The sequence below is a fragment of the Vanessa atalanta genome, chromosome 6 (assembly GCF_905147765.1).
Source record: "Vanessa atalanta chromosome 6, ilVanAtal1.2, whole genome shotgun sequence".
In the NCBI taxonomy this organism is placed as follows: domain Eukaryota; kingdom Metazoa; phylum Arthropoda; class Insecta; order Lepidoptera; family Nymphalidae; genus Vanessa; species Vanessa atalanta.
In genome coordinates this window covers 9,521,348-9,548,221 of record NC_061876.1, presented here as the reverse complement: position 1 = coordinate 9,548,221, position 26,874 = coordinate 9,521,348, and the positions used below count along the sequence as shown (strand labels likewise).

General features: G+C 32.0%; 2 protein-coding genes across 3 annotated transcripts in view; both read right to left on the bottom strand.

The window, feature by feature from the left end:
* Positions 1-1,299: 1,299 nt before the first annotated feature.
* LOC125064471 (zinc finger protein 91-like) lies at positions 1,300-11,822 on the bottom strand. Its single transcript, XM_047671524.1, has 5 exons — positions 11,491-11,822; positions 10,704-10,850; positions 10,543-10,623; positions 10,132-10,209; positions 1,300-7,586 (listed from the first exon to the last, which is right to left on the bottom strand). The coding sequence occupies exons 1-5, from the start codon at positions 11,629-11,631 to the stop codon at positions 3,336-3,338; spliced, it is 4,698 nt and encodes a 1,565-aa protein (XP_047527480.1). The 5' UTR covers positions 11,632-11,822; the 3' UTR covers positions 1,300-3,335.
* A 5,163-nt stretch (positions 11,823-16,985) lies between these two features.
* The window catches only part of LOC125064865 (ras-related protein Rab-37), an 84,110-nt gene continuing 74,221 nt past the window's right edge, over positions 16,986-26,874 (bottom strand). The window contains exons 1-5 of one of the 2 annotated variants that reach the window (XM_047672154.1): positions 22,813-23,025; positions 22,401-22,511; positions 21,566-21,674; positions 17,778-17,888; positions 16,986-17,407 (exon numbers count right to left, since the gene is read on the bottom strand). In XM_047672154.1, coding sequence (XP_047528110.1) covers positions 17,166-17,407; positions 17,778-17,888; positions 21,566-21,674; positions 22,401-22,511; positions 22,813-23,025 — 786 coding nt within the window. In that variant the 3' untranslated portion in view covers positions 16,986-17,165. Of the gene's footprint in view, positions 17,408-17,777; positions 17,889-21,565; positions 21,675-22,400; positions 22,512-22,812; positions 23,026-26,874 lie in introns of those variants that run through there. The other variant, XM_047672155.1, reaches the window with a different exon arrangement.

Genomic DNA, 26,874 nt, shown 5'->3' with positions numbered 1-26,874 from the left:
TGTAAAAATACTTTTTAAAAAAAGCTTTTATTTTAATGCTCTAAAATGAAGAAAATAAAATTTTCAGCCAAATCGGTTAAAGGTATCTGTCCACAATATATAATAAAATATCTGTCTGTTCCACCCGCACATACATATATACATACATTGCAAGTTAAATAAAAGCTTTTAAAAATCACACATTATTTTAAGTAAAAATAAAAAAAAAGTTTAAGTGGTAATTATCAAGTTCCATTTTATATTTGCCATGGAATACCTCAAATGCCATAAATTTTTTTGAAAATAAATATAACCGACGATAATTCACACCTAATGTAACGTAACGCCAAGAACAAATTAGCAAAGCACGTTTCGTCCATATGCTTGCATAAAATAAGTCTAATCGTAATAAAAATCCTATTGAAAACAGGCTTTATTATATTTCATACTATAGAAGTAGTCTGTTATCTGAATATAGATTGTATTTTTCAAGAGCGAGATATAACACATATAATAGTAGTGTATGGTATTACAAATGAAATTATTAAGTATGCGAACAAATCAGAAATGCTTAGAAAATAATAATTTGATAAAAAAATGCAAAAAGTCTTGCTAAAACTCAAAGGAAGCTTTAACCACGAAGAGATAAAAAAATATTGAAATTGGAACATAATGCGTGTGTTGAAAATAATCGTAAAATTAAGCATATTAATTTTGAACAAGGTACGGGTGAATGTGGTACGAATCAAAGACATATAATTACCCAAAACTAATCACCTTAAAGTTGCATAGACATGGCGTCAAAAAGCGTGAAAAATAGACATAAAGCATCTCAAAATACGGAATGTATTCGGAATGAACTTCAAAAATTGTTTTAAGGGTCTAACGTCATGGAAAAATGAAATAGCTATTAACAGATTCATTTTATTTATAAATTATTTTATCTGGAGTGGACTGTTTTTTTTTTCATTTAAAAAAAACTGATTCCATTTGTTTATTAATAACTCAAAAACTATATAACTTATGGAAGTAAAGACGTGAAAGGTACAATTATCTCTTTAATGTCTTTTAGGTTGACAGTAAACTTACGTCTCATTAAGCCCTATCATTATCATCGTAATTCTTCATTATCTCATAATTCTATTGCCTCATAGAACATATGACTACATTAAATATTATAACAATCGTGCAGGTTTCAGCTTTACTGGTACCAATACCTAATTAATTAGACATTTATTCTATCTGTGCGAAGCCAGGACGTGTACCCACCATAAATACTTTGGATGGATGGATTTTGGAAATAAAACACTAAGTTATTATTAAGTCACTTTATTGAAACCACAAAGATGACAAAAATAAACCTCATCTATGGACAAATATATAGGTATTATTAATACACTGTTAACACGGTATTCATAATTAAGGTGTAAAATTTCAATTTATAATTTAAATTAATTTGACAAATTCTTTCATCATCAAAGCACATTATCATTTAAAATTTACGTCGACGGGAATTTTATACAAAAACACCTAAATTACTTTAAACTGTACACTAACAATGATTTGTCGTATAAATCCTTTTATATAAGTCAAACTTTTCGTACTTTTATCATATATTTTTACATAATCGCAAACATGGGCACTTCAGAATCAATCAGCTTATTATATTATATTTACACAATCGTTTCATTTATCTCGAAATCAAATTAGTAAAAATAATCACGTAACGTGAGTGTGAAGTTGCCATTAACTCTTGTCTTAAAATGAACAATGCAAGACTATATGTGAATATTTAAAAGTAGAAATATAATTCATAAAACCACTTATTTCAATCATATATATACACTGTAACACTATCAAGCGCCATAAAGCGCTAGATTAATAAGACACCTGAAATAAAATTGTAATAATGAGCTCTATCGCGCTTATTGCCTTGGAAAGTCGCGTTTTGATTTATTTTATAATCAAGAGCCATTTAAAAGCCAAAGCGAATGCATAATTTATTAATACTTTTATAATCAGCAATGTGGGTATAAAACGTAAGTAAAATATTGATTTTAAGTAGATTCATACAGGTACATATTTATTGCTATAAATATAGATTTTGATGTCTTTTATCGTCCCTTCAACTGATTATCTATACATAAATTAACCAAGTGATGAAAGCAATATTAAAAAAAATAGATATGTTACATTTTACAAAACGTAGTGATGTATATAATCTGTGGTTTTTAAAATGTCATTTGGTACCACCATGTTAAGTAATCGAATTTAAATGCATTTAATGAAGCCAGTTCTGGAACATATTTTAGATAGAATTTCTCTTAAGCTAAGATAACTCAAATTTTTGGCACTATTATTAAGGTGATTATGTTATACAATAAAAAGGTACATTTGTTATGTAATAGGAAAATTTTAGACATGCGAAAAATTAATGTATTTTGATACTGGCTGGATTCTTTTTTGGTTACATTACATGCTCAGATTAAAAAAAAAAGATGTACAGTATCAATGAACGAGTAATCGTAAGCATATTATATTAAATAATATAATTAGGCCGTTTTAAATAATTAACCATAGATGAGGAAATATGTCCTTGGTGGTTAATTTAGTTTGTATAAAATATACATTTCAAATTACTATAAAATAATCAGTACATTTTAATAAAACTTAATCCGACCTTTGTTTCCTCAATCGAAATAATGAAAGTCCTAATTAGAAATCAATTTAAGATGTTTATTTACATGCTAAGAGTAAAACCGAAAAGAAATTAAAACTAAACAATATCGACGATCTACGCAAACTATAATATTAATTAATATAATATTAAGGAAACATGTCATTCTTACAAGTATAAAGTTTTAACACTGTAGTGACTGATTTAAAAATTTTGGCCCAATTCCAATATTCAAAATATAAGATAAGAAAAAAAATCATTTCACTTACATGCCACGGTATTATCAATAATAATTATAATCACTAAACCTATTCATTGTTTTCAATGCGAGCTCATTCATAAGCCACTATGAATAATAACGATAATCATAAAAGTAAATTTATAAAATAAATAACAATATAAGTGAGCAAAGACTTAAAATAGCAAATGAAATGGATAATTAAAATTCTACTCGCCAAATGGCATACAAAGGAATGACAACATAAATATTATAAGAAAAAACCTTCAGTACCATGCAACTGACAGATCAGGTAATCGGGACGATTACTGAAATATATACAATTAGAAAATGACACTTAATATCACTCAGTTTGACCACTGTCATAACAAAACTCCATACACTTAAGTCACGGATAGATATATTTTCATGGTCCTTTAATATTGAATTTTAAAACAAGGATCAGTGCGCCATTTCAATGTGCCTTTGCAAACTCTTCTTGTTCATATAGAACCGGTCGCACATAGCACAGGGGAAGAATACCTTCTCGTTGTCCGAGTGTCTGGCTCGGGTGTGGGAGGACAAATCAAGAGCTCGGGCAAAGTAAACCTTGCAGATATTACAAAAAAATTTAGTAGGAGTCGCGTGCATCGTTCGGTGGGCTATCAGATCGCGCGGAGTGGCCACGCCGTCGCCGCACTGGCCGCACGTGAACTCGCCGGGGGGCGCGGCTATGGCTCCACCGTCGTCCTCGGACTCCGCGGATTCTTCGCCGTGATGTAAAGCCCGATGTGAATTCAAGGCCTTTACAGTATCGAATTGGGCGCCGCACACTTCGCACGCTTGTACGTCTTCCTCCATTTGTGTAGAACTTCCTTCTCCGCCCTCGTAGTGTTTCTTCATATGTACGATCAGAGTGGATTTCCGCGTAAAGCTCTTGTCGCAGACGGGACAAAATACAGAGTTCGGCTGATGAACTTCATCCATATGACGCTGGTATGCCGCTCGCTTTGTAAATTCTTTATCGCAAAGATTGCAGTATCGGTCTTCGGCTCCCCCTGATAAATTGTTCTGATGATCCATTTCGATAGAATCATCTGATCTCAATTTTTTATTAGGATTCACGACTGTCACTTCTACTTCTGGAGGCAATCTCCTTTTGGCCAACGTGGCTGGGGTCGAGGTTGATGTTTTAGGAGGAACTGGAACAGCATCCACTACTTCATGTTTACTAACTTTACTTGTTACTTTATTTTGAGGCATCCAAAGTCCAGAATTATTTGCTGCGGCTTTACCATCAGGAGAACGTAGGTGCCAGCCTCGGTGGCTCTTTAAGGCAGCAATAGAAGTATAACTCTTGTGACATATTTCACAATCAAACGTTTGAGGCTGGTTTTGTATCTGATTGATACACTGATGATTTTGTAGAGCCAATAATCCGACAAATTGTTTCCCACACGTGTCGCAGGGATAGCGGGCTTGATAATCAACACTAGGATCGACTGAATCTTGATCACCGTCGTATTCAATGTCCATTTCTTGATTCATGTCTTGTGATTTGCTTGAGCTTTGATTCGCATTATAACCAAGAAGTTCTCGGGCATGTGCCGCTTTCAGATGTTCATAAAGTTCTAAAGTAGAGTTAAGAGGTTTTCCACATATTTTACACATTTGAACAGTTGACTTGTGGACATTTTTTCTATGACGATAATATGATTTTTTGTCTGAAAAAGTAATTTTACAAATAGTACAACTCGATCGGCCTTCATTCGAGGACTGTGTTTGGGTTTCAGAAGCACCACTTGCACTGGCATTTATAATTCCATGTTTAGCGCGTTTGTGCTTCCATAAACTAGTTCTAAGCGGAAATCTTTTATAGCATAATTCGCAGGAGTATGGCAAAGCATCTTGTGATGTCTGTTGCATATTGTTAGTTAGATTTGTGAAATTAAAACTATCAAATTGTGGAGTCGACAAAATCGCACCGTTTTCATCAACATTATAATCATCTTCTTCGGTAGAAGCTTGCATAGTGTTCTCTTCACTATCGTTCCTATCATTAAGCAGATCCGCGTGCAGCACCTTTTTATGTTTCCATATATTTTTCTTGTGCATGAATCCTTTACCGCAAATATCACAACAATAAGGTGCGTTTGGAACATAAGGACTAAAACCAGGTTGCATAGAGAAATGACGAATAGGTTTTCCGATAATTTGAGGCCCGAAACCTTTAGTTTCTCCTGGTTTTCTATTAGTGGTAGGCACTTTGGAATGAATGCGCATATGATTAGAATATGCTTGACGGCTTTTAAATGATCGGATACATAAGTCACAGAAAAATTCAGATTCACCACCCCGTGTGTTCGCTCCTGGGTGGGCTTGTTGGACATGTTCAGATAACTTTTGCGGAGTACTGTACGAGTTTGAACAAATGCTACAAGGATAGAATTTAACTCGCAAATGTGTATTCTTATGTTCTGCAAGTTCTGATGGACGCAAGAATTTCTTTTCGCATTGGTCGCAGTGATGAGCGACCTGATTGTGTTCCGCAACCTGATGATCCGTCCAAGCATCAACGGTCTCAAAAATAGCATTACATTCTGTACAAGAATAGTGATACTCCTCAGCTTCCTCTTTTACAAGAGATATATCAGGTTCATTAGTATGCATACCTAGAGATCTATCAGAATGTTCCATATAAATATGTTTGTTAAGATCAGCAGTTTGCTCGAATTTAGCGTCACAATGCTGGCAGTGATGAGGTTTTTCCTCATTATGTATTATTTTTAAATGTTTAACCAAATTCGGGTAACTACTATTCTTCTTGCCACATATTGGACAATCTGTAGGTCGACCGTCGACACACTTGCTCTGATTATCAGGATCAAAACTGCCTGCATGTATAGCTACAGCATGGTCATTAAATTCTTGCAAGCTCAAAAACTTTTCGGAACACAATTCACAACAGATTTCAACTGTGCAATCTCCATTACGTATGTGTCTCTTGCCTATACTTTTTTCTTTAAATCGTAAACCACAATGTACGCAGGAATGTGGAAAACGAGATTGACCGTCTTCATGTACATCAAGAACATGTTTCATAATGAATTGCTTTAATTGAAATTTCGCAGGGCATAATTTACATGCGTAAGATCTAGCATTAAGTATATCTTTGTACTGAACCTTGACGTCTTTAGGTTCAACTTCTAAAACTATGTCATCAGTGATACCATTTTCGTTGTATATTATTTTCCAAAGATCAGTACACGTATTTGATCTCATATGACTAAGCAGAGCCCCAATATGTGTAAAAGTAACCACACAATTGTAACATGTATGTTTAGGAACTTTATGTCCATTTTTCTGTAAATGTTGTATAACTGCTTTTCGTCGAGGGTGTTCTTTGTTACAGCAAATACAGCGCTTTGTATTAATTTGTTGTATAATATCACGATATTTGAGAATAAAATCTCTTTGCGTTTTTGTAATATAAACTTTATCGGGATCAACATCTTTTTCACCTTCATCACCATCAACTGCATCATTTGGATCTACAGTTTCATCAAGTTCTTCATTTCCATCACTATTATAAGAATTAGTTTGCAAATCCTCGTTAATTTCGACAACGGGTGCTATACTCATAGGTGGCAAATCGTCGTCATCCTCATTTTCTTCATGATTGATGATTTGTTCATCATTTTCTTTTTCTCCATTTTCTTCATCATTTTCTTTGGCATTATCATCGTCTGCGTCGGCTTCTTCCTCAATATTATTTTCTACGTCCATATTATCTTGACTCTCGCCATTATCTTCACGGTTCTCTTTTTCATTATCGTCATTTGTCTCCTCCATGTTATTCTCATCTTCTTGAGTATTTTCTTCATCGTGAACTTCGTGATTTTCATCGCCTTGGATATCATTTTCTTGCTGACGAGCTATCTCAATCTCATTTTCCGAATCCATATCGACAGTGTCATAATTTTGTCCTTGATTGTTTTCATCATCAATTTCGTCATCTTCATGTTGATTAACAAAACCATCTGGCTCCGATAAAATTGCTTCTACTTGAAATGAGGCAATTTCTGGCTCCGAAATTAATGTTTCTGGACTTTCGGGCCCCGAATTAATTATTTCAGGTTCCGAAACTAGAACTTCTGGCTTGGCAGTTAATAATGTCTTTAAAATTTGAGGTTCTTTTTTCTTAATTTGCAAATCTTTAAGAGCCTTAATGCGAAGTGGGTATGGTAAGTTGTTTTGGGAATTTTTCCCTGTTCTTATTGGTATAGGCTTTGGTGGTGCAATGATCTTCTGAGGCATCATTTTAGGTGGCATCGATTTCGAGTGAAATTGCATTTTGTGGCTTATAGGATTTGGCATTAATCTGGCCTTAGGGTTGAATGGATTCGGCCTGAATTTTGGTTGCATGTGAGCGTGAGATTTCTTTGCATTAATCTTGTTGGTGTATCTATCGAAATTATGAGCTGTAAGTTCATGTCGTCGAGCATTATGAGAGTACCTATAGGATCGGCCGCACACTAGACAATCCTTAGATGCAAGCTGCTGAATACCTTGGCGGGCATGAAGAGTTTCTCCTGATGGGCGCATGACAGTAATCGAAACTTCAGGCATATTAGGCATGTGCGTAAATGTTTGCTGCTGCTCCATCATTTCTTCCTCGTCTTCATATTCTTCATCTTTCTCACTCTCCATTCCCTGAAAAAATGAAAAATATACATATTAAATTTTTTATAAGCATCCAAAATATAATTTTCACTTAATGTTACATATGAATTAAGTGTCATTTAATTTAAGTAAATAAAAAACCAACATGCAATATAAAAGATCCATTATATATTTAAAATAATAACCACACTATATAATAAAAAAGGAATAATAGAATTTAAAATATATGCAAAATTTCAACCTAATCAATTCTGAGGAACAAATTTAAAATACAATTGCAAGATTTGACAATTATAATATATTAACAATTGAAATTAAATAAAACCTCGTAATACTAATTCTTATATCTAAATATAAAATATAATGTTTGTGACACAGTTTTAATACATTTGTGGATTATAAAAACAATTATCATTTAATATGTGTAGTTAGATGACATATTTATTTATATGTTAAGCTGGTTAAAAAAAAGAACTTTTTTAACTTCATATTCAACTACATCAAAATCTTTATATGTAATTTTTTTTATAAAAATATGTCTATTCTAATTAAGTAATTTTGCTAGTAGTATTTAATATACCAATCCGAATATGACTCTTCCTCTACAATCAATTTAAAAAAAAATCACAATTAACTTACATCTCAATGTTAATCTTCTTACATATATAAATAACACATTAGAAGAAATAAATATTAAATTGGTTATTTAAGAAAAATCCAGAGACTAAAATTAACAATTTTCTTTTAAGAAGATATGCAATTAGTACAAATTGAAATTGTGTGTTCCCTACATATGAAGGTTCCACATTTCTGACAAAACTGTTTGGTTCTACGATCAAGTTTCTTTGAATGAAAACAAATCTTACATCTTCTTCTATTCTTATAAAACTGTGTGACATGTTCAAATGTTGAAAATTTTATTCTTTTGACATCAATGTTGCTGAAGGATGGTATCTGTTCCTCATTCTCCATTAAACTAATTGCAAGTTCTCTTATAAATAAGCGCCTTTGTACAACACTGTTTGTATTATATGAAGTCCATATAACTTGAGCATTAACTGATGCAATATTTAAAAGCGTGAAAAATAAAGTGAGAGTCCAATCATTAGAGTGTTGCATAGTTGTGTAGTAATGCATTAGAACGTCAATTACTTCTACTGAAGACTGATATTTTTTATACAAAGAAATTACTGATGTGTTGTTACTATATCCTCTTTTATAAAAGTTTGGGTCATTTGTCATAACATTGACAACTTTTGAATTATTATTCACATATGAACATAGACACATATCTTTATCTAAGAATCCATTGATAAATGTTCTTTCTTTTCTATAATGTGATAAGAAAAATGGAGGTATAATTTCATTATTTGGGTTGACTGCTCCGATACTATACAATTTATACTCATTCTTCAGTCGATTCATTAGAGAATTGGATGTGAACCAACTGTCCATTATAACTGTCCGTCCGGTGCCAGCCAAATGTTGTACCAATTTTGTGGCAATTTCATCACATCCAAAGTAAGGATCTGTAATCACATCTAAGTTTGTCACATAAAAAGTTACTGGATCTATCAATAATACAAGTTTAAGTCCACTTTTAAAACTTTTCTTCTCTATATTATATCGGAAAGGGCAAGGGCCATAAACAGGTAATATGACATCATCAATAACAACTAAATTACCAACATCCAATGAAGTTCTACAGTTCAGAGCAAATATTTCAAAAACTTTCCTCATTCGCTTCATAACATCAAACTGCACAATGCTGTCATCATCCTCATTATCAAAACTTATGTTCTTCAGAAGAAATTTAAATCTTTCTAATGTCATTGCATTTCGAATACAAGGTGCTCCATATTCATTATGCCAGAGGTCACTGTATTTTTGATGTGTAGGTCGCATTATACCATGAAAATACAGTATTCCAATTAGTGTCCTGATTTCAATCACAGTTGTAGTCTCTGATATATTGTTATTATTTTTAATAATTTTTTCATTTGTCGAAGTAACAATCAACTCTAATAAATCATCAGTAAAGATCATCTGCCAAGCCGCTTTAGGTTGGGGGCAATTTTTAGATGGAACAATATTACGTTTGCGTAAATTAATGGCTTGTTTTATCTTGGCCAAAACTTCCACAGTTGATATTTTTGGGTTTTTCGATACTATTTTCCTGTTCCTGCATAAATATCCATTTTTACAATCAATGAAGTCATCCAGCACATTGTCATTATTCAATTCTGCCTCAGAGTCGGAATCATGGTCAGACTGATGAATTACATCACATTCTTCCATAGATTGAAGAGAGTCAATGACCTCATCTTCTTGGACCATATCCAGTATGGCATGAACTCGATGCCAATCCATCCGAGGATCTATATTTTTCTGTGGATGAAATTAATTCAATTGAACTATTCTCACACCAATGACCTAAATAAATACTATACAACTAATACACATTAACGATTACAAGGTAAAGAGTAAAGAGTCATATTAATCATCAGTATAGTATGTCAACATAATACAATTGAGTTTGACTCAATGATAAGGAACTTGGCCACTTAATCTTTACCTTATCACTTCTCGGTGTGAGCCCCAGTGATGCCAAAATAGGTGGTCCTTCAGGTTGTACTCTACTTGATGAGGCATTCTGAAATATTATATTTAACATTTATAATATAAACAATATATAGGTTTAATATTATAACCAAAAATATTTGCTAATGATTGAACTTTATCTTGAAAATTAAAAATGTTTAACAACTGATTTATACTAATTCATCTAAATATATTTTTTTATAAATACAAATTTACTATATTTACAATCAGGTAAGATTTTTTTCACTTGACACTGACATGCTATTTGCTATGAAGATGTCCTTGAAATAAAGAAGCCAATTTCATTTAAAACTGAATATTAAAGTCAGAGAAATGATATCAGTTTTATGACTATATAGTAACAATAAAACTAATCTAAACATACCTCACTATCAGGGTATGATCCATCAATAACCACTCCATCATCATATGCTTCATCAGATAAGGGTTCACTTTTAATTTTCACCTGCAAACACATAGCAACCATTTAAATATCACCAGACTTCAGCTTAAAGATTAAAATCAACATTCAGAAATAAAACCCACCTCTTCTAGTTGGTTGCTCTCCTTATTTACAAGAGACTGTAACTTGTTTTGTGTCCTTTCACAAACAGTCTTAAATATGTGCCAGTTATTAACATTGTCCATGCATTTCCTGCAGACATTAGTTGGCAGGTCGTCATTTTCGCTTATCTGAAAAAATAATGCGCACCAGTCATTTTACTGAAGCCAAAAAACGCGCGTGTTTCATCATCTCTCTATACATGAACCGAAACCGCGCCTCATGACTATATAGATATGGCGCGAGGAGAAACTAAGTAGGCGTAGGTATATCCGCGCGTCACGGAGCGGCTGCTTCTCGACCGAATAAGTAGAAGCGAGTCGAGTGGCAACCAGCGAGCCCCTCGAGGGTTACCGCTCAATATAAGCACACACACATCTAAAGCGCACTCACGCCGACACCGACGCTCGCTCGAGGGACGAGCTGCACTGGCCTGGTCGTCCGATAAATCAATACGCCCGATGTCCAACGACATGCCTATCTAGCGATATGTAGACCCCTCCCGAAAAAACCTCCGGGAATAATGCCAAACCCGACCCTCCTCATATGAGCTCGCCCTTGCCGGCTGCACGAAATGCGACGCGACACGGCCACGAGTCGAGCGATAGCCGGGGAACATTACAAAATGGTGGACGTTCTTACGACATCTTCACCTAGACGCAGCGTTGCCTGTCATTATACGAACAGAGCCGGATGACGAGTTCTCACGTACACCAAGGGTCTACTTTCACTAAAAACTCCATTCTGACACATATTTATTGCATTACATACCTGCACTGACACGCAATCTTTAATTTTCGAAGCGAGGACAGGAGGTTCCGAGTCATCCGAACTGGTGGTAGGAAATATCGGTAGTAATTCGCATCGAGATGACAAGCACAGTCTACAAACACGATCATAATTCACATTCATTGTAAATAAACAAAATTTTTAATGTATTAACACCTTCTACAACATTTAAAACACAGACGCCATGTCACCACGACCACTTCAACACAAAGCACTGCATATCGTTCTTGCTTGAGCACGATAGCGGCTGATGATGAGGATGAGAAGTCGATGTTCGGTCGGAATAGCTGGGTCGAGTCGCCGACCACCTGTCGTTCTGCGCATGTGCGCGTAATATGGCGTCAAGCGTACCAACCTTCCACAGACGAAAAATGAGTATTTTCATAGAACGTAAACCATTGAACAGTAGAAAGTTTATGTAATGAAATAAACTTTTAATTTAATGTTCAATAATATTAGTTTTTTTTTTGTAAGTATGAACAAATCTGTATATTTTATTAGTATTACATTTTATAGTTTTTTAAATACATCTGTAATAAATATAAAAACGCAATATTACTATTGCCGTGTTCCGATTTGAAAGGTGAGTAAGCCAGTGTATTAATTACAGGCACAATAGACATAACCTCTTAGGTTATATCTATTAAACACCAAGGTTGGTGGCGTATTGGTGATAAAAGGAATGGTTACTATTTCTTACAGTGCCAATGTAATGGTAACTACGTATTGAAAGGCCAATTTACTAGACTACCTAAAACAATAATAAGAAATGAGTTTATTATGTTTATCTGTCGCATTAAACTAATATTATTCTATTACTGTATCAAAATATTTTGTATTGAATTTTCATATTGAGTCAAGAATAAGTTTACTATTTCCATTCGGCTTAAATCTTTATTGTATCATTCTAATTCTATAAATTTAAATAAATGATTATAACTAAGAAATGGCTTTGTCATAAATCTTTTATAGTAAGTGTCGTTGTGAAAACTGTACTGAAAAAGAATAGGTAAGTACTTTATAACTTAACTATGAAAAACAAAGGTAAAGGTTTGCAGCGTCTGACTTGTATTCTCCATCTCTTTCTAAAGTTGTATCAAATGTGGCGGCCGATTTAAACTTCGACAAACTTGTCATTTATGCAAATTGTGGCGGGATATTTAAAAATTATAAATGACGCTTTAAGTGACTTTTTAAAAAATAAGTTCTTATGTTAATTAAAAATGAATTTCCAAGAAAAACCTAATGTTGTTATTTAAAGAACTTTTTATATAAATATTACTATTGTTTGATAATGCCAACTTGCTAATATTTATGAATAAAATTGTATATACATTACATAAAACCAATCATATACATTTTTTTATTCTTTAGAGTTATTTAGGGGAGAATTATTATTCTCCCCTAAATAACTTTAAAGAATAAATTAAGATTCATTTAATTAAGAGATAGATTCTTTGTTTTGTTTAGTGAATTACAAAATTATTTGTTTACGGCTAACGCTAAACATAAAACACACTTCAATATATAAACTTAATGTCTTGTAGTGTTAATATTTCGGTTAAATAATAATACGCTATTATTTAATATTATTACTTAATGTAATGTATTTTAGTTTGACTGTTCAATTTCTGTGAATTATTTTAACTATTTATATATTCATATAATGTAATAGTGCTTTTCTTTGTTTTTAAAAAAAAAATATATCGCATATCGAAACCTTTTTTTTTTAAATAGAAATTATTTCGTAATTTCGGATAAGTATGTGGTGTATTGTTTGTTTTACCTATAGTGACGCTTTCATTGACATTACAAATTTGTAGGGTTGTATGAAAAATGGCAAAATTGCATTACATTCACTTAAAATATTTTATTCTATCAATTAGTACTGTAATTAATATGAAGTTGTTTTTAATGTTGTTTAAATATATATGTAAGTCTATGTGTTTATATTTAAATAATAAAATGGTCCAGGGGTTGGAATACCTGTATCTTAAGCGAAGATTGTAAGTTCAAACCCAAGCAAAATCTCTGGATTAACGTGTGCCTAATTTGTTTTATTAATTCATCGTAAGGAAACCTGTATGAGATGGATAAAAATTGCTCACATGTATTCATACATATAGGAGTAGCGTGGTGAAATAAATATAAAAACTCTTTTGTTTCAATTCATAAAATTTTTATTTTTCTCACAAGCAACATTTAATGCCACAACAAGTAGGAAATGGTTACAGAATATTTATTTAACATAAAAACTTTTACATTTCACAATTTCTTTAAATTATGAACACGAATCTCCCAAGAATATATTTCATTGCGTGTACATTTGAATATACAAATAAAGGCTTCGTAATCTTATATAAGTACGATAGAATATATATTTGTATTTAAAATTATGTATTTTGTATTATTTATTTTAGAACTAAATTTTAAATCTGATAAGATAGGTATAAAGGAACTATTAATTTATGACTACGAGAAATATTAAAATATCACAGGAAAGTGTAAATGTATTTTTAATAATTAATTAATATTTCATGACAAATATAAAACATTAGAATTCATTTACCATTGTCGAATAAAATAAATAACTCTATTCATAATCTAACGAGGCATGTTGTATTGCGGGAATTAAGCTGAACAAAAATAACGAAGAGACACTCAAAATATATCTAATAGGCACGTACCTCGTATATTGCAAAACACACAGCGCAAGTAGATAGGTACACAAAAAAAAAATATAGATTTTCTCTCGTAACTCAATATAAATCAACTGTTACAATTATTCATATTAACACTTCATTATTACCGATTTCTTTTAAAATACATTGTGCATCAATTTTTATTAAAGTAAGTATAACATAAATTGAGCCTTATTTTTTGGCATAATGTTCTAGACCTTGTACACACACGATTTACAAATTTATTTAGATAAGACAAATACTCAAAGCTTAATAGATAAACAGCTTAAAAATAATTTATATATAAGCTTCTATTGCGATATTGTGTGTACACATAGCTATGGTATACCCTATTACAATCGAAGAAGGAGTTAAGATAACCAAACCTTAGATTTATATATTCCTTGCGATTTGTTCATGGCTATGTTATAAAATACAAACAGTTAACTCTACTACTTATATCCATTTTAATTTTAATTTCAAAGTTTCAATTAGAACTTCTCCGATATTCAAAATCTTTAATGAATATCATTGATTATCTTTAGTTTATTTTTATTTCTAAATATAGTGTCATGCTACTAAAGAACGAAAACTTTAACCAACTTATTATCTTGGTGCGCGTGACAGCTACGCTTGAGATTCGCCAAACGTCATATTACTTGACTAGTGTGCGTGTACTTAGTGGCCAACTGTTGGCTACTATTTTTTTCTCAACTACATATAAATAACCAAAGAGATTATTCATTGGTATGGCGTCAATTGATGTCAACGCTTTTTTATATTTTCGGTTACTCCTCCTATGGTTGGAATAGACTATATATTAAAGAGTTGTTTTCAAATAAGTCTGGGACAATTTTATAATTGATTTCAATATACCGACTTGTGCTTATTTATAGGTATAGTAATATTGCGTTTAGTCATTTTTGTTGTCGTGATTTGGTCACTACCATTCATCCGAACATACACGACAGCACTTGCAACACTTGATTACTTTTTTATTCAACTTACGCATTATGCTTACGTTCGCGTTGCATTTTTAGATATTCAGATACTAAAAATAATAAACTATATATCCACAATATATTGAAGCTTTTTTTTCAGATTGTTAAATATCTCCAAATGTAATTATTATCAACCTTAGATTGAAATACTGTGAAACTCTTGAAAATAATCTATCATTTATTTTCCTCAAATTTTTCGCATCTTCACTTCACTCTTCGTAACATTAAATATGTTGGCAACAGCTACAATTACCGACTATATATTTAAGCTGAACTCACATAATCCTACAATAAATACAACCTATTAAAATTGCTACTAGGGCCTCATATTGGTTAGTAGGTCACGTTGAAATCCATTATCCCTTAGATACAGAGTATATCTGTGCCATTGATTTGTTTGATTGATTTATTCATTTGTTTATAAGTAAAAAATTGCGATTGTTTAAAAAAAATATTCTGAAAGTATGCAATTCTTTTTTTAAATTTTAATTATTTATTAACATTCGGATGCTGTTTAATGCAGTCATTTACATTATTATTGTTTTTTTTTTTTTTAATTTGAATATACATATATATTGTATATAATTGTGATATCAGAATCTAGTTGTCCGAATGGTTATATGAAAAGATTTTTGAAAATTTAAACTTCAAGGGAGGAACGAGGTAGGGCTAACTTTGTATTAATTTCCCCGTACGATTTTCGAGACGGACAACTAGTATCTAGTAGTTACCCATCTGTTTCGTTCATAAATAATAAAAACATGAAATTGAAGTTTGTCAGATTAGGTAAGCGTAAGCCTAAACTTGAAGCCGGTGAAGCAACTTACTTATAATCTTATAACATATATTTGTACATAAGTACTAAATCCTTCTCCGACATGTGCTTCCTCTTATGGTATGAATTTTATGTATATAACTTTAGTAGATTTCTTACTTAGATATTACAAAACACACGTCTCCTCTTTATTTAGTATAGAGTTTAAATAGTACGCCCGACATAATCCACTTTTTTTTTTTAATTACTATCCACACATTCAAGCGTGATTGAGTTACAACTATTCAGACACGCAAGCTTTCGCATGTATAATACTTATTATTAATAAAATATCTAATACAAGGGGATGTCACTGTCATTTTTTAATCTACAAAGCATACGTTTCAAACACGCTCATATTTTATTATAAACGATACTAGATCGATAGATAGATTTTAGTTACATATGTGAGTAATGATTAATATAAAAACAAATGTCAAAGAATATATATTTGATGAAAATTAAATGTTTTGCTTTTTGTTTTTAGTAAATATCATATTATGAAATATGGACATACGCCAATATTGTATTCAGGGGTGCTTAGCGATGTTAAACTTTAAAATGATTGTGGTAAGAACTATCATGACATTAATCTACCTTATAGTAGTCACTTTATTTCATATAAGTATAACAAAACAATTCCGTGAATACTATTAGTTCATATACAATCATCTAACGCTTATTTGTATTTATTAAGCATTTGGGTACATTATATACTTTTTTTACAACACAATTTAATAAAAGGCAATAATTATTATTCCTAGAGACATATTTGACTCGTCACTATGCATAGTATTATTAAATCCAAAGTTTACATTCATAAAATTTCTTATAATATAAGCTTAATTTTATAATCCAACCGCATATTATATAAAATTAAGAATATTGTGCATATTAATAAAAATAAATTGATTCAGCAAATAATCTGCAAATAATTTATTATATATCATTTCCAAACAACATAAAAAAATATCGAAAATGTGTGTTTTCAGCCTTATTTAAAAATATTGTGCTTTACGTTATGCAACATATAGCCTCTATAATTAAATACAAATTCAGTAATAAAAATTACAAGCCAATTCATTTTATAAACACGTCATAAAGACCGTTAAATTGGTCCACAAACAACCGCATTCGGAATTCGAAAAATGCGCGCGAAATCTAAGAACATGGCGGACACGAAGACCGTTGCTCTTGTGACGGTTGCGCGCGCACCACTAGCCTGGAGGGGTCGACGGGATTCGCTTTCGCGACTAAAGCGCGCGCCACGTGAGCAAAAGCGTCTTCAACGTTGAGGCCGGTTTTCGCAGAAGTCTCCATAAAGGCGACTTGGTACTCTCTCGCTAAGCGCTGCCCCTCCTCCCGCCGCACTGCCCTCTCGAGTCCGCTGTCCGACTTGTTTCCTGGAAGAGAATTTGTGCCGCTCCGCTTGTTAGTTGATGTCGGGGGTATTGAGAACTTGTATGTCTTGTTATTTGAAAGATTAGAATTGACAGCTAACCTCCAATTCAAATAAATTTGTAACAATTTAACCATTATAAGAATTTTCTATACAACACTTTCTTTTAAATTATTAAACAGTTTTAACATCTCAACGTAAGTCATCTGCATCTCACATTAAATGAAATCAATTACTGAATTAGTTTGGGAAGTTTATTAGGATTTTATTATAATATTGATTTGTGTTATGATATTTAATAACTTTATCACGAAATTGGTGATGTTTTTTAATCATTTATCGAATAGATTTTTATTCAGCAGTAGTAATTTTACCTAGGAGCATGATAACAACGTCGTCCTGGGCGTATTCACGGATTTCTCCAAGCCAGGCTCGTATGTTGTCGAAGCTGATCTTGTTAGTAACGTCATACAACAGGAGAAGAGCTGTTAACATAAGATAGAGAGATTAGGCATAAAATTTAACTCACTCTAAGTGATTTTTGATGAGCTATCAATATAATTAAATACAAATTTAAAATATTGTCTATGGCTCGGATGATATATTACTTGACTCTTCAGATTTTAACAGCGACACCACTCGGTTTGATTTCTAGATCTCATTTAAGGAATTACGACAACAAGGGGAAACTTCCTCTTGTCGAGGTCAGAAATTCTGTTTTGATTAATAATATTTTTTGTTTTGGAAAGGAGATTGCAGGAGTTCCACATACAAAATTTGTTATGATCTGAACCATGGAAAATAACGGAACACTTTAATTCTTATGAGCACAAGCAAAACACTTGGTATGTTTATTATAGTATGTGTGTTATATCATATATACCTAATTAACGACACCAGGAAAACTATTACACCGACAAACGTTATCAGATCACGGACATTTGGTTACTTGTTGCAATTAATAACTATTGTACTTATTTACGTAACATTATGAGTAGGTACAATTAAAATTTCAAGGTCAACGTACGAAACGTTTTTTTCGCGTAACGTTACACTAGCGCAACGTGTCGTTTAAAATTATATTTAATTAAAATTTAAGTAAGTTATTTAAACGTGAATGAGATTTACTGCTCCAGGTCGTACCTATGTACCTATAATCTATTCCAATCGAAGGAGTAATGGTAATTTAAGTACTTCTATTCATTTTAAACTGTTTGCCATATTGATTAATTAAAGATTTTACAATTCGTGACCAATAATATGTTATAGGCGGTGGTGACCACTGGCACTGTAGAAAATACTAATTATTCCTTTCATCATCAATGTACCACCAACCTTGGAACGTTATATGCCCTTGTGACTTTAGTTACACTTGCTCACTGACTCTTTAAGCCGGAGAACATCAGCACTAAGGATTGCTGTGTTGCGCTAGAATATCTGATGAGTGGGTGGTACCTACCCAGGTGGGCTGTCACAAGGCCCTACTACCAAGTACTCATTGTCTCTACTGCCCTTGTGTTTGAAAAAGGCTAAGTAGATTAATTTCAAATGTTTTTTTATAAGGCTTTTAACTTCACGTGTAAGTATGTGGGTCAATTCATGTAAGTAATTTTTGAAACAGTTTCCTCACTGAGCAATTGAGCTGACACTCAGGCCGTGTGTACTTAGTATGTTTTTCATTTTGGTACTCGATTAAATAAGGCCTGCATAGATAAAATAACGTTAAATGAAAAGGACGTTTTGTTTTCGGAATTATTTTGGATAATTTTACGCACGATATAATGTTATTAAATCTTAGTTTTGTTTTTTTTTTACCTACTCCTCCTTCTCCATTGAAACAAACTCTTAAGATAGGTTTGCCACATCTATACATATAATAAAATTGGAGTGACTGTTTGTAATATTAAAATAACCGCGTTTTACTAAATGCATATGTATGTATACTTACACGGTAAATATCATAAATGAATTTTTTTACAATTTTTGTCTGTTTGTTTGTTCCGGCTAATCTCTACAGATAGCTGATGTAATAAGGAGTAACTTAGTCTACTTTTATTTTAGAATTATATGTAAAATAATAATAAAGACACGCTTTTTTTATTAAATTCAAACGCGCACGAAGTCGCGGGCACAGCTAGTATAACATCAAATAAGTAATAAAATGATTATTGCGCTCAGTAAAAAAAAATAACTAGTTTTGCAGAACAATATAATTACATATATGCTAAGGCCGTCTCATTACTAATAGAAATCTCTACAGGCATCGCTCAGGGCTGGTGTTTAGCGAGATTAGCCTTACAGAGAAAAATAACAAGTTAACATTACTTGTTTAATAAAAACTTGAAGACGTACTTTCTGCAACTTTTACCCAGGGGCGTTTAAAAATTCACGGATGCAGCCAAAGTAGCATGAATTTAAAAGTACCTACATAATCATTTAAAGTAATTTTAATGTAACTATTTTGTTTTGTTCACTATTTATTTGAATAAAAATAAATGATACAATTTAGATATTACTTATCGTAATAAAATTGTTTCTGTCTAGTGTAGGAATAGGCCTATTTATTTTAACATAAACTATTAGTTAGTTCACTAGCGACCCGCCCCGGCTACGCACGGGTGCGATGCTGATACTAAATGTCTTACAACGTTCGCAGTTTTTCAGTCGTTAAACAATACAAACCGCAATGTTCCTGCGTTTTAAATCTGTAATATCTTCGAAAATATTCATTTAAATTACATGGTGTAAACGGCCATATTGATCTATATTAAATTCACAATGTACTTAATTGGATAAGAATTAATGCTGTGTTGCTTAAAATCGCTTCGAAAATGAGCCATTATTTCTCGTAAAACGTAAAGGATAAAAAATGGTTATTGTGGGTTATCCCTAAGAAACAGACATAGACCAAGGCGGACATTTTTGAAGACCTTCTTAAGATATAGTTCAGCCAACGTTTGCAATGTAAGCGCAAAAAATGTGTTTATTTACGACATCACTTCAGAAACCTTTAAAATTATCAGTGTTTCAATACTATATTGTGCATGTATTATACATATAAACCTTCCTCTCGAATCAATCTATCTATTATAAAAAACCGCATTGAAATCTGTTGTGTAATTTTAAAGATCTAAGCATACATAGGAACAAACAGCGGTAAGCGACTCTCTTTTATACTATGTAATGTTGATTATATAGGTAGGTACATATAAAAAAAATCATGTGCTCGTCTGGAACCGATTAACCGTTTCCCATCTTGACCTATAACGAGAATAAGTAAAACATTTACAACAATCTTTCAACTCAATCTCAGACTGAAAAAACATACTTAGCTCAAATGTTAGTTAATAATAGACGATCAATCATTTTTATGAGTCTGTCAAAAAACTATTTTTTTTTTTTTTAATTTAGGCTTTTATTTATGCCAAGAGGGCACAGATTATTTCGCCAGTGTCACGTGCGACAAAAAACTATTACTTACCAATATTATTATGACATTCAAAATTAAAAGAATATGTAGGTATTTAAAAAATTACCTATGTGAATCGAAGGAATTTCATTTTTAATGTCACTAATATTTTTTTTTTGATTTCCATTATTATCTTAATGGCAGTAGAGCTCCGTGTTACAACTGGGTGTTTACAACATTAGTATTCCACTGACGAACAACATATTATTGCACATCAAGATTGGTGACGTATTTTCGGTGTACATTTAGTTCGACAATTTCAATAGAGGCAGTTCAAGTGAATCATTTGCCTGTGTCCAATTACCAGTAAAAAAAAAAAACATGGAACAACTTCAAAGGAATTGTTTATATTATGCTATTAACTGAAATAGATCACGATTTAATTATTACGTGAACCTATTCTTATTTTGGTATGATTAATTTAATATATATTATTAAAACATCCTGAATAAAAATAATTGAAATTTAATAAAATAACTACTTATTTAGATATTTTTTTCAATTCATTACATTTCAATTTCATTTACATTGTAGATTTCCTTATTTGCCACTAGGTGGCGGTAGTAGTTTCAGATATAGTATGAGTATTAGTTACTACACTCTCTGAGATTTTATGAAATCAATGTTATAGGATCATATTCATATTAAATAAAAATAAGATTCTTTATTGAGGTTAGTGAATGATTATTATACCATGTGCATCTCTGTAGTAAGCGTGTGTGACGCTGCGAAAGCGCTCCTGTCCTGCAGTGTCCCATATCTGAAGTTTTACCTTAATACCGTCCACCGTCACTACCTTATTCTGAAAATAGATGGCGTTAGTTGTAACTCCGTTCAACTTTCTTAGTATTAATATAATGTACATTTAAAAATTATTAGTCGTAGTAACTTTAATTAAATAAGATCCATTAGCCTCAAATAATATGCTATCACTAGACTCTAGTTTTAAAATAAATAATTAAATTACGTTAATAAATATTTTTTGTAGGTAGGTGTAGTCATAGTAATTAAATACTAAGAAAAACGTCATAGTTATAAATATTATTATTATACAATTAAAAAAGAAACTCAATTAAGCTTGAATCGGTTACCGTCTATATTTTTTTTAAATATAGAAGATAACCAGTTACTACTATAATAACAGGCAGCACGAGATACCATAAATCAAAACTAAAAAAAAAAACAGTGGGGCCGCAATAAATCACTCACTCGAGAAGTCGATTCAATCACAGCTGTCATGGTTAAGGGGCGGGAACAGAAAAAGCGCGCCAAACTTTAACACCAATAGCGTAGCGGCGGACCAGCCGCTTATCCCCGTGAGTGGCCCATTTGAACTCGGAACCCTTGACGACCATTTAATTGTTTTTTTTTTGTTGGAATATAGAACGAATAAAAACTATTTGCTTGTTTTGTTTTATTGATATAAAACCTTTTTGCAATTTTATTAACAAATAAAATAAATATTAAATAAGTAGGTAGTAAATCATAAATGGAAGTTTTGTAGCGTTTGTCTTGGGAGTAAATATACCCGGAAGTCGATTCCAACGGTGGAAATGTAATTGCCGGCGAGAAAAGTGCCGTCCCGGAAGCGAACGAGCATGCACGTCTTTCCGACGCCGCTGTCACCGAGCAGCATCACCTGGAAATTTAGTTTACTTTTTCATTATAAGATGTTTTTAAAGCATGGTTATTATCGCTTCTTCATTTTAATAATAAGTATATTATATTATCTTACTATTCATTACTCGAAATGATTTCAAGCTCTAACTTTTTTATTATAATAAGTACAAAAATGCAAAGGCGATGTCACAAGTCACAATATACCTACTTATACATATATTTTAACATGTGGAATGTCATGTCAGTAAGTTTGAATAAAAGATTAATTTGCATAAATAATTGTATATTTAAAAAAAAGTAAAAGATTAAAAATAACTAACCTTTCCAAATACGTCGTATTTTTCGTCTTGTTTTCCTTGATTCCAGGTCTCAGTCGGTGATGGTGGATCACTGTGAGGCATGACTCCAAGCTCTTCGCTTTTATCGTCATCCTCCCTCGCTTCGGGAAGGTTCCGAGCCCACGTGGGTCTGACTCTCCCGACCACAACTCTCTTCTCCATTTGTCTATTGTCTAAGGAGTGTGGGTTCCACATATTTTGAACACTATAGTTTTCTTTCCTTTTAAATGTTTTTAAATCACAATTTAATTTTTATGCACTAATTCCATTGTATTTGAATTTTGAATTTAAAGATGATTCTTAAATAAATATTGGCCTTTAAAATTATAGAGATTGTAATTTCATTTATTATTAACTATATTACTTGTAACGACAAAATACCTGTAATATGAATACAAATTATTATGTGGTTTTGTTTATTATCGAGTCACTTAACAACGAGGGAGTTATATTTGCATATTAATTGGGTTCATCTTTCACATTAAGTTGGAATATTATGTATTTTTATATATAAATGTGTCATGAAATGTTCGTCATATGTAGGTATAAACAAACAGGTTTTAATGAGAGGTGAGGGTGAATAAAATATTTAATAATTTTTTTATATTGCTTTAATAACGGTTTTACGCGTTTATATAAATTACATTTGTTCTAATTAGTAGGGCTATTCTGCAACAAGAATTTCGAAACTCACCTCAGAACAAACTCAAACTCAAATTCCTTTAGTCAATATATAAGCATTACACTTAGTTATTGATGGTCAAATTAAACACTACCACCGGTTCGGAAAAAGGAACACTCTGACCTGAGAAGAACCGGCGAAAGTAACTCAGCGGGTCTTTTTTTTTGTCAAATTAATTATATACATAATTGTATATGAATAGAAACAGCCAGGAGGCGATCGTTTCATTCCCAAAACACGACCGTGAAATGTCAGAATACGATATGTGATAGTGATTTTAATAATTATAAAATGTAAAGGTTGCACATATCAAAATGGTATACGACTGTAAATTAGTTGTTAAGATTTCACGAGTGAAATACGAAGTGAATTATTACAGAATCTTACATGGGATCCACCTAATGCTACCGAAGAAAGCGTAAAGATATATAATCTAGAGATTTACCTACATATTCCATGAGATTCCACTTTAATATATATTTAATTACAAAACAATAATATTCCACTTAAATTTAGTTAATTTAAGTATTATTATTACATTATTACCAATTTAATTTAAGTACTTCGAAACTCCCGATAACCACTAAGCCGACATTTCGAATCCGTAATGATTATCGCGGATTATTCGAGATGTCGACCAATAATATCGCGTCAGGTAATCGTTAAAGTTTATCATTCTTTATTCCTCTCGTGGTTGGAATACACAAATCTAAATTGGTTTACGCTTATAATTCGAACGTAAAAATTAGATACCAAAAAAAAAACTGCGTAATGCCACAAGTTAATTTTAATTTATCTTTCTCGCGTGTAAGCTAAGAACTATTTTTAGTAGTGTGTTTGGAGGAGGGGGGGGGGGGCAGAAAGAAATATTTATAGTATTAGTATAGATTAAGTACTTTTAATCTTAAGTTACATCTTAGCTGCCTTGGCGACACTAGAGGAAAAATATAATAGGTATTAATTAGTTTTCCTGTTTCCTTCTCTCCTCTTACAATATTCAGTTACGACCGTTTGAGATTGTAATTAACAGTAGAAATATAATATTATATAATGGTGCTTCAATTTTATTGCAAAGAATTGAAAATATTTTTCAATTGTAATTGTACTTAAGCAGTTTGTAAATTAAGAAAACTAGATACCGTCGTTAATAAATCCATACATAAGAAAGAGATGGATATATTTTTATTCCTATTAAATTGTGCTAAAAATCCTAAGCGTGCAACATAAACGATACCATCAAATTTAGAACTTTATTATAAAACTAACATTGTTTCATTTAATAGAAAATGAAAAACATTTATCTTAATTTGTATAACACCTAATTTTTATATAAGTTTTTATGTTATGAATAACTATTAACGAATCATAGGGTTCAAAACTTTCAATTCCGGTTTGAAGGCTGAGTGAGCCAGTATAACTACAGGCACAAGGGACATAACATCTTAGTTCCCAATATATACCAGGTGGCCTATTTGGTAGTCCGCTTACCAATATCACAAAAAAAGTTTGTACATATAATCTGAGTGTGTTAGATAAAAGTCAAAGTAGGTACCTGTCCTCTTATTTAATGTCAATGTTATCAATACAATTCTAAAATAACTTAAATTAAATTATTATTATTACAGAATTGATTAAAACATACGATCCTTAGTGTAAGCCTTGTTTGTAATAGTCTTATTATTTATTTATTTCTTACTTAATCTGACAAGTGCATAACTAGGTCCTCTTACACGCAACAACAAACGCAAACATAGATTATTTTTAGAGTAGAACGCAAACTTTCTCTACAACTTCATTATGAAATTCCTCTAAACGATAAACATTGTATTTATCCATACTTTATAAGTCCTGCGTGTAGTACATGGTCTGCATAATTATGCGCCGGCGGCGATCCACATATTATAACGAAACTCTAACAGAGCTGTAAAGGTAGGTATTTCGAACCTTCTTTAATGTCTTATTCGAATGTAACATTTGAGAGACTTGTTTCTGACGCAAAATATTGTAAACCTTTTTTTAAAATTAATAATATCAACCTTTTTGAAGTCATATTGGCTGTATAATTGTTATCATTAGGTATAAGAAGAACGATTAAAAAACACCCGTTTCGGTTGTGCTGTGTATGTATGACAGACGTTTTATTCAAGTAAAGCTTTTTTTCCTTTCTTCCTCCTTTTCAGGAGCAGTATATCATTGACTGAGCTGACAGGTTAATTATGAGTACGAGATGATAATCTAGTACGAGATGATGAATACGATCGAGGTAGCCAACCTTTCCTCTAATATTCAGAAGCTCAACCATACTATTTTTAATAGGTATAATTTATTTTTTATGTTCTGGTCAATTTTTTTTATTTTTTTTATACTAACGAAACTTAAGTCCACAAAGAGGCAAATAAATTCAAAATAGTTATTGGATATCAAAGGATTACTTTTTGCTTATCGATTGTGAAAATCTATTACCGAACCGTTTGTAGTGTAAATAAACAATGAGTAGGTTTAATAAAGATATTTTTTATAGATTTGCAGCTATAACGCAAAAATGCAACGCTGACTGCCATTTCACCTTAATTGGCTAGACGAAATTGGTTTGGATTTTAATTAATTACGATATAACCATGCGATACACCCATCGCCGCATTTGCAACGGTTCCTGACCGCAATATAAACACATCAGAACCGCATCACAAGCGCCCTAGTACTGAGCAATATGATAATAATTTTAACAATTATGTTGATTTAATTAATTATGTAATGAAAATCTTACTTATTCTCTTAATATTTTTTTACGAATGGTAAGTGGTCATCACTGCTCACAGACAATGGTTCTTTAAGAAATATTAACCATTCCTTACAACACCAATACGCCACCAACCTTGGGAACTAAGATGTTATGTCCCTTTTGCCTGTAGTTTCACTGGCTCGCTCATTCTTCAAACTGGAACACAACAATACTGATTACTGCTGTTTGGCAGTAGAATATCTGATGAGTGGGTGGTACCTACCCAGACGGCCTTGCACAAAGCCCTATCACCAAGAAATAATGGCGAGAACAAAGTTACGAACGTAAAAGACGATGTTGTTTTATGAATAAGGGTGGATTTCGAATGAGAATATAAATGTAGGAAATAATGAATGGCAGATAAGGTTTTAATAGCTGTTATGGCAACAACCATATGCCATACACAATATTGTAGCGCGGCAAGGGTACGGTGATCTGTCTCTTTCGTCATTACATATTACAAAATAAAATCCTCCCGACGCGTCTGATTTTTTATACGGTTTTTACTAACGGACGAAGTGATTCATCATCAGGGAGGGTTAAGTGTATTTAATACTTTGTCAAGATAAAACGTTTATGT